General features: G+C 48.4%; 2 protein-coding genes across 2 annotated transcripts; one reads left to right on the top strand and one right to left on the bottom strand.

Moving 5' to 3' along the window:
* The first annotated feature begins 1,250 nt into the window (after window positions 1-1,250).
* Window positions 1,251-7,786, top strand: LOC123120508 (protein trichome birefringence-like 28). The gene is made up of 4 exons (XM_044540521.1): window positions 1,251-1,983; window positions 2,122-2,493; window positions 2,591-2,746; window positions 7,077-7,786. The coding sequence occupies exons 1-4, from the start codon at window positions 1,511-1,513 to the stop codon at window positions 7,468-7,470; spliced, it is 1,395 nt and encodes a 464-aa protein (XP_044396456.1). The 5' UTR covers window positions 1,251-1,510; the 3' UTR covers window positions 7,471-7,786.
* On the bottom strand, window positions 3,652-6,470 carry LOC123124024 (DEAD-box ATP-dependent RNA helicase 35A). The gene is made up of 2 exons (XM_044544728.1): window positions 5,527-6,470; window positions 3,652-4,534 (listed from the first exon to the last, which is right to left on the bottom strand). The coding sequence occupies exons 1-2, from the start codon at window positions 6,468-6,470 to the stop codon at window positions 3,652-3,654; spliced, it is 1,827 nt and encodes a 608-aa protein (XP_044400663.1).
* Window positions 7,787-8,439: the final 653 nt, after the last annotated feature.

The following is an 8,439-nucleotide window of genomic DNA, read 5'->3' as shown; positions in this document are numbered from 1 at the left end:
GAGAAGCTTAGGTCATACATTTCCAGCTAATTAGAATACAACCATGAAGGTGGGGTTCGAATGCCATACAACTATTTATTCTGGTAAGTAGGATTGGAATGTAGTCCCTTTTTATTGGATTCGCCGCTCCGTTAAGTTAAATTCAAAGTAGGTGTGGACTTCTCCACTTGGATCTTACTCTCCAATGGACTGCTGTCATATTTGGCCTTCCTTTGACTTTGTTTTTTTTAACTCGTCTCATCTTTAACTTGTTGACCATGGCTTGTTGATTGACCTTTTGTTGAATTGGCTTAATTTCCACAATTCACTATGTAGATGCCACCCAAGACTCTCGAGTAGAACTAATTATTCTCATGACACAATATTCAACTGTAGGTGTTACTTTGAAAGAGAAGGACAAGACCAAGTTGTTGCTATTTGAAAATAAACACAATATGACAAAATTGCCTGATTGTCAAACTTGGTTCTATTCTACTTAGCGGTGCAGACTTTAAGTTCAGTATGCTAGTATGTTTTGGAGGCTTCGTCTCTATTATGATATGGCTATTCATGACATTTCTTAGTGTTTTGAATTGCATGAACTAAAAAAGCATAGGAAAGAAAATAACAATGATTGAATGATATAATGGTTTCCTACAGAGTTTCTGGACAGAGAATATTTACAAAGGGCGTTTTTGCATGACTTGGTAAAACAAATACATGATCTTGGAGGAATAAGAGCATCTGCAACTGGACTGTGAAAATTTGACACCTCCCCTATATGACCGCGGATGTGTTTGCTTCAAGCTCTTATTTGTGCATGCATAAACCATGCCATCAGCTGCATCCCTATATACATGGTCACATACATATCATTGATAGGGACAGATAGAGAAAAAACAAAAAGACAGCGATCCGTGGTGCACCAAATCATACAGGGCGACTGCCCAAAACATCCGGATATGAGCCTATACGAGGGTTCATGAACATATGAGAACAATCTGAGGAGTCAGTTTGGATTTTTTTTTTCCTTCTTTCTTTTGTTTCCCATTGCAGATGCTCTAAAGAGATAATACAGTTACTCGAAAAAAAAGAGAGAGAAGAGACAATACACGAAAAATGGATGGGAAAATGAGGTTTCGTCCGTTTTGTTCTCGGCACGTGAAATGGGCTCTGTAAATTTGTGTATGAATTGGAATCTTCCAAAGTCTGAACACGCTAGTCTAGTTGACGAAAGCCGCTTCTTCAGTTTTTCTACTGTCAGCGTGAAGAGGTGGTGGTGTGGTGGTGGGGGGCGGCGGATAGATCTTGACCGACGCCACAGGGCCGGACGCCGACAAGCACCCTACAAATCAGGACACCAGCACCTCCTTGCCGGAGTCGTCGGAGCTAGGCAGGGCACCTCCCCGTTCTCGCTCCACCATCACCACCCCCAGATCCCCTCTTCCTCGCTGCCGACACCCACCCACCAACGAACCAGCCACAGCGCCCCCGCGCGTCGCCGGCGGCGGTCACACCACAAGCCGCCGCCATGCCGCCCGCATCCAACTCGCCCTCCACCGCCCCGCCGCCTCCCTCCGCCCCGGCGGCCACCAAGCCGCGCCCGCGCCACCCCCTGGGGCTGGACTCCCTCGCCTCCACCAGCAGGCCCCTCTTCGCCGCGGCCCGCCGCTCCCCGGTCACCACGCTCGCCTGCGCCATCACCCTCCTCGCGCTCATCATGTACGGCGAGGACGCGCGCACCATCGCGGAGCTCTCCATCGACGACTACCTCTACCCGGACGCCGACATCTACAACGTCTCCGGCCTCCCCCCCATCAAGCTGCCCCCGCCCACCTGCGACCTCGCCCACGGCCGCTGGGTCTTCGACAACGAATCCCTCCCCCTCTACCGGGAGAAAGAGTGCAACTTCCTCACCAAGCAGCTCACCTGCCTCGCCAACGGCCGCAACGACGATTTATGGCAGTACTGGCAATGGCAGCCCAACAACTGCTCCCTCCCCACGTATGCTTGACTCTCGATCGCTTCGTTTCTTTCATTTTCCCCTCTTCGTCAGATCTGCAACAAACACCTCCTTCAGAGATATTTCATGGCTGATCAATTAGATGGTTTGGTTGGTGAATCGTGGATGGATTCGATCAGGTTCGACGCCAGGAGGTTCATGGAGAGGATGAGGGGGAAGCGGCTCATGTTCGTGGGGGACTCGCTCAACAGGAACCAGTTTTACTCGCTGGTGTGCATGGTGCAGTCCATCTTGAGCAAGGGGAGGAAGAAGGTGGTCAAACGGGGATCAAACACCATCTTCCACGCCAAGGAGTACCGCGCCACGCTCGAGTTCTACTGGGCGCCATTCCTTGTCGAGTCCAACTCTGACGACCCCAATATCCACAGCATCGAGCACCGGATCATACGGCCCGAGAGGATCGAGGGACACGCCCAGTATTGGAGGGGTGTGGACTACCTCATCTTCGACACCTACATCTGGTGGATGAACACCGCCGACATCAAAATTCGGTCAGTCCGTCGACCATCTCTGTAAACATTTTAACCACACTATAGTATCTGCTTGAACTGCATGCTAAAGGTAGCTGTTCTGTTTGAATTTCTGCAGGAGGCCAGATTCAAGGTCTTGGTCAGAGCACGACGAGGTGCCGAGGATAGAGGCATATGGCCGGGTGCTTAAAACATGGTCGGACTGGCTGAATGAGAATATCGATCCGGCGCGGACATCCGTCTTCTTCATGACAATTTCTCCTATTCACATCAGGTGATTAAAAGTTGCATTTGTGATGATTTTTTCCTGCCATATGAGTAATGGTGGTTCATTAAGGTCCCCGATAAGCTGTTTAGGTCCTAGAGCAATTTTACAACAATGCAACAATCTTCATTGCTTTGGACCACTGTCTGTGCAATAGGACACCAAACCTAAGCTTAATAATTAAAAATGTTCATTAAGTCCCAGTCGCGTTCTAGAGAAGCAAGCTACCCTCTTTCTAGTGTGAAGGTCACAATGTCATTGTCCATCAGAAGATGTGGTCAAATGGAGCTCATCTGTTCGGTCTGCTCATGACCCACAAACTGGCCTAATTTCTGACTCTTATAGTGAGCATGGCAGCTGGCAAGTCAATTTCACACTGGACCTTTGAAACCTCCGTACGGTGTTATACGCTTGGTATCGGCACTTAATATTTACTAGAATTTCCAAACCTTAGTAATGAACCAGATGGATTTGAAAGTTCAGTTTGAAATGTCTTGTGTACCTCTGGAGGGTTGTATGATTCACATGCTAACTGAAACCATTAAATAAAGGGAAAGGAACGCCCATAGTATGCCTTTAAAGATCCCTACAAATTTCTTTCTGGGCCCGGCTACCAAATAGAAGATTAAAAAGCATCATTTGGTACAACAACAAAAGGCGGGCTGTTTCACATGGGTGTGTGGTACAGGGTGTGATGGAAGTGGGTGGCACCTTGTGCACCACAACAAGCAACATGCATTACTAGGTTTTGACTTGTGAATACCCTCCAGAAAAGAAAAAAGGAGTTCCCTACTGTATCTGGATTGTCATCTCATTGTTTATTGATGTCTACACATGTAAGGTAAGGTATGGTGTATCTTACTTTGCAGCATTTTAGCTCTTGAAACAGCATTACACACAGTAACATGAGGCAATCATATTTCTCCTCGGTAACCTCCACCACCGTAGTAATCTCTTCTGGAACCAGCCATCGCTGCGGACCTCTGGTGCTCCAGCTTAGGACAGTCAGCAATACGGTGCCCAAGGCCACCACATGACGCACATCCCTTTACACCACTCGCCTTTGCGATAGCCTCAGCATCCTCCAGTGGGTCAACGAGCTCAGCGAGCACTGGTGGTATTCTTTGCTTCGCTTCCTTGAGCAGATGCTTCAGGTCAAGAAGCGTAGTCTCTGTCTGGTTCTTGTTGATGAATGTAGTTGCTATTCCAGTTTTCCCACATCGGCCAGTTCGACCAATCCTGTGGACATAGTTCTCTATCTCGGCAGGCATATCATAGTTAATCACATGCTGGATATCAGGGAAATCAAGACCCTTTGAGGCAACATCAGTAGCTACCAAAACATCCTTCTTTCCATTCTTGAAGAACTCAATCGCACTCTGTCTTTCCTCCTGATCTTTTCCTCCATGGATTGCAACTGCTTCAACACCCTTTAGAAGAAGATACTCATGGATGTAGTCAACATCAGCTTTGTTTTCACAAAATATAAGAGCTGGAGGTGGAGTCTTTTGAAGGCACTCAAGGAGGTATATAATTCTGGCATCTTCCTTGACATACTCAACTTCTTGAATGACATCAAGATTTGCTGCTCCAGCTCTTCCGACATTGACAACAACTGGCTTCACGAGGGCGCTCATTGCGAAGTTCTGAATCTTCTTCGGCATAGTGGCAGAAAAAAGAAGGGTTTGCCTTGGTGCCTTGAAATTATCTTTTACCTTGAAATGGTTAAGAACCTCCCGAATGTCATCCTCAAACCCAAGATCAACAAGCCTGTCAGCTTCATCTAATGTTACATACCTGTGCAAATCAAGAAAGAGCTATTAAGAAATTTGAAAACTGCACGCACTGCTTTCTAAAGGTACTGAGAGGTTCTACTTGCATTTAAAAGAAGTGGTTATCTCCTAGGTAATGGGTGGGGGGGGGGGGGTATTTAATACTCCCTCCGTCCCGAATTACTTGTCGCAGGTATGGATGTACCTAGATGTATTTTAGTTTTAGATACATCCATTTCTGCGACGAGTAATTTGGGACAGAGGGAGTATATATATATCTTGGTACTGCAGCAGTGGGTCAGCATCTAGGATCAGAATGGTTCTACCAAACCAATCTATCTATTTTCCTACAGAGTTTGATTACTTCCCAATGATGGGGATTAGTTGTGTAATATATAGACAAGTTTACATCTACATTGCTCTGTCTATATAACGATGCCTACTGTAATCGTTGGCATTAACTAAGAAGAACACTGAAATTGTCGTTATCTCATCTAAAATCTTTGTACCCAGTCTATGGTAGCAATTTTTCATTTAGACTGATCTCGGAGGTTGCTGGTGTTCAATAGGAGGGCCTGCAATATAACACTGCCTATTGTAAACTTTGGCATTAACCAAGAGGAAAAACAAAGTCTTAATCTAATCTGAATTATTTTCTACCCAGGCTATGGTCTCATATTCCTCCTACATCCCTCCCCATCAGCCGTATCTTCTGGAAGTCACCCCTACTCTGACGTATTAGTGTACATCACATTCATTCGATAATTATAGACACGCCAATTACCGCGCTCTTAAGTTTTTAGAAATACACTCACCGGCCCACCCACACTAATGTATCCCGCGTTTTTCGTGAAGATCAGAAAAAGACAGTAAGTGTATTTTCTTGAGCTTATTAGAAAACAGGGTTCTTCTTTAGAAGCATATCCTGATGTTGCTTTCATATTACTCCTCCGTCTTCAAACAAGGCTATGGTCAAGATATGAAAACACCACATTGATCACAATATCCAATACATACCTGCAATTGTCAAGGTTCATCTTTTTGGCGAGAAGATCCTTGAGCCGTCCAGGCGTGGCGACCACAATATGCACACCCTTCCTCACCACGTCGAGCTGCGTCCTCATGTCTACACCCCCAATGCAGAGCAAGGGTCGTATTTCTGGGAACCCGGCCTGCTTGAGGGGAGAGAGGAACATATCGATAACATCATACGTCTGCTTGGCCAGCTCCCGTGATGGGCAAATGATCATCCCGAAGGGCCCCTCCCCAGGCACAATCGGCATCAGCATCTCCTCCTGCAGCGCCACCATGATGAGCGGCAGCACGAACACCAGCGTCTTCCCAGAGCCGGTGAAGGCGAAGCCGATCATGTCGCGCCCGGAGAGCGCGACTGGGAGCCCCTGCACCTGGATGGGCGTGGGCTGCACGATGCCCTTCTCCCGGAGCATGCGGGAGATGGGCTCGGGGAACCGGAGGTCCCAGAAGTTGCGGGCCGCCGGCGGGACCTCCTCGCCCTCGACGAGGATATGCCACTTGCGGCGGAGCTCGTCGGCCTTTTGGCGCGGCATGCGGCGGAGCCACAGCGGCGGCTTCCAGCCGGTGCGGAGCGGCTCAGTGTAGGTGATGTCCTTGGCGATCTCCCCCACGGGCTTGAGGGTCGTGCGGTAGGAGGCCTCCTCGGCAATCTTCTGCTCCTCCTGTATCAACCGCTCGGTGGGGGTGATCTCCGGGGCGGTGCGCTTGCGCAGTGTGGACGTGACGAGGAGGCTGGGCTTGGCGGCGGGGCCGGGGGCGGAGTTGTTGGTCGGTGGGGGCGGAGGCGGTGGGAGGGAGGGGACGGCGGGCTTGGGAAGGCGCTGGTGGCGGAAGCGATCAGCCTCCATGGCCCTGCGCTTGGCGACGGGGACGTACTCCTCGTAGTTGTCCTCATCATCTGATTTGGCAGCGGCGGCGGCAGCCATGGCTGGGGTTTAGAAGCAGGTGGGGTTTTTCGTGGGGGGCCGGGAGGGAGAGGTGGGTATCTAAATCGATTACATCCGGTCCGACCCTGGGAAGAAGACGGTTTCAGTTACCGACTCGACTTGGAGGCCCACCGCGCTTGCAGGCCCCGAAGAGATTAAGAGGGTGTTTGTTTCCAGGGACTTAAAAAAGTCCCTATAAGTCCCATCTAAACCAAACAGGAGGGACTTATAGGGACTTAAAGTGGTGATTTGGGACTCATCAAAAAAGACTCTCAGGGAGGAACTTATAGGGATTATAGTGGTGATTTGGGTCTTTTAGCATGTCATTTAATAACCTCTAGCCCATGATAAATCCTGTAAACAAACAGGTAGGGACTCGGGACTTATAAGTTGGGACTTAAAAAAGTCCTAGGACTTATGAAACAAACAGGGCCTAAGCGCGGCCCACCACCAGACCCAAAATTGTCACGTCTTTTTTTTGTTAATATTTTTATCTTTCGTTTGTGCTAACCGTATCAGGTTTTGAATCATAGATAGATCAGCATGATGATGGCACACACATTTCCTTATGCATCACTAACAAAAAATTCTCTTGTGATGCTTCAGCCCAGATAAATGGGGAAACCCCCACGGGATCAAATGCGCGAAGGAGACGCTCCCGGTGCTCAACTACACGGAGCCCCTGGACCTCAACCACGACATGCGGTTGTACGACATGGTGGCGAGCACGGCCAGGTCCATGAAGAAAGTGCCGGTCACGCTCATCGACATCACCAGGATGTCGGACTACCGGAAGGACGCCCACACGTCCGTCTACTCCGTCCGGCGGGGCTACCTGCTGACCCCGAAGCAGAAGAACGACCCTGAGAAGTTTGCCGACTGCATCCACTGGTGCCTTCCCGGCGTGCCCGACGTCTGGAACACGGTGCTCTACACGAGGATCTTCTCGAAATCGCCCCCTTCTTCGCCGCCGGCTCTCGCCCTCCCGCCTCCCCAGTGAGAGAGACGCAGAGCTCCTCCATAGGAAGTGTCTTCCTGTTCAATCTTTTCTTTCTTTGGTGGTAGTCCCGGGTAAAGGCTAGTAGAGAAGAAGAATGGGGTGGGCTGTTTACTGATGGCATGTAAAATCGTTCAATTGAACTGTAAATTAGTTTTGACCTAACCAGTTGAGCAGGATTCGTTATACTAGTATAAACAGCTGCACTTGTGTTAAATCCATATAAGAGGCGTCAAACAACAAACTATGTCGTATACAAAGAAAGATTGTAACTGCTGATGCAAGGGGTGTCCATTTTTTTGCCCTTTCTCTCTGTTTCTATATACCGGAGTAGAATGTGTAACTTCTGTCAAGAATTCGTGTTTGCAAAGCGAAATGTAGTGTGGCATTCGTTACAGAACTGTTACTGCAAGCAGTACTGAGATATTGTCTGTCGTTTCTCTTGTGATTTTACTGCTGGCGGAATGCTCAAGGTCAACATCATGCCAGTGATACATATGATACACAAAAGGTACTATTTTCATCAGTGGCGACAAGAAAATGATGATATTACATTTTACTTACAGTATTATATTTAGAGTTCCCGGTTCTTTGCAACTTGTGTTGTACGTGTTCCGTGAATTTGTGCCGCCTCCATGTTTTGTCAAATTTCAAGCAGTTCTTTTTCTCCGTTTGAGGGGATCAATTTCTTTTTGCAAGGATAACTTTCAATTTATTCATCAACTGTCAAGTTAGTACAAATAACATCAGAAGTAAAAAATACATCTAGGTCCATAGACCACCTAGTGACGACTACTACCACTGGAGCGAGCCGAAGGCGCGCCGCCGTCTTTGTCCCTCCCTCATCGGAACCGACAAACCTTATTGTAGTAGACATTCGGGAAGTCGTCGTGCTAAGGCCCCATAGGACCAGCGCGCCAAAACAACAATCGCCGCCGACGAAGAGAAGTGTAGATCAGAAGGATCCAATCT

Source organism: Triticum aestivum, chromosome 5D (assembly GCF_018294505.1).
Source record: "Triticum aestivum cultivar Chinese Spring chromosome 5D, IWGSC CS RefSeq v2.1, whole genome shotgun sequence".
NCBI classification, from domain to species: Eukaryota; Viridiplantae; Streptophyta; class Magnoliopsida; order Poales; family Poaceae; genus Triticum; species Triticum aestivum.
Note: the sequence above shows the minus strand (reverse complement) of the source record. Positions and strands in the feature narration are given on the sequence as shown.

Coding starts and splice junctions, on each gene's coding strand:
- LOC123120508 (XM_044540521.1), top strand. CDS start 1,511: ATGCCGCCCGCATCCAACTCGCCCTCCACCGCCCCGCCGCCTCCCTCC. Junction 1,984..2,121: donor AACAACTGCTCCCTCCCCAC/GTATGCTTGACT, acceptor GGATTCGATCAG/GTTCGACGCCAGGAGGTTCA. Junction 2,747..7,076: donor ATTTCTCCTATTCACATCAG/GTGATTAAAAGT, acceptor GTGATGCTTCAG/CCCAGATAAATGGGGAAACC.
- LOC123124024 (XM_044544728.1), bottom strand. CDS start 6,470: ATGGCTGCCGCCGCCGCTGCCAAATCAGATGATGAGGACAACTACGAG. Junction 4,535..5,526: donor ATGAACCTTGACAATTGCAG/GTATGTATTGGA, acceptor TGATTTGCACAG/GTATGTAACATTAGATGAAG.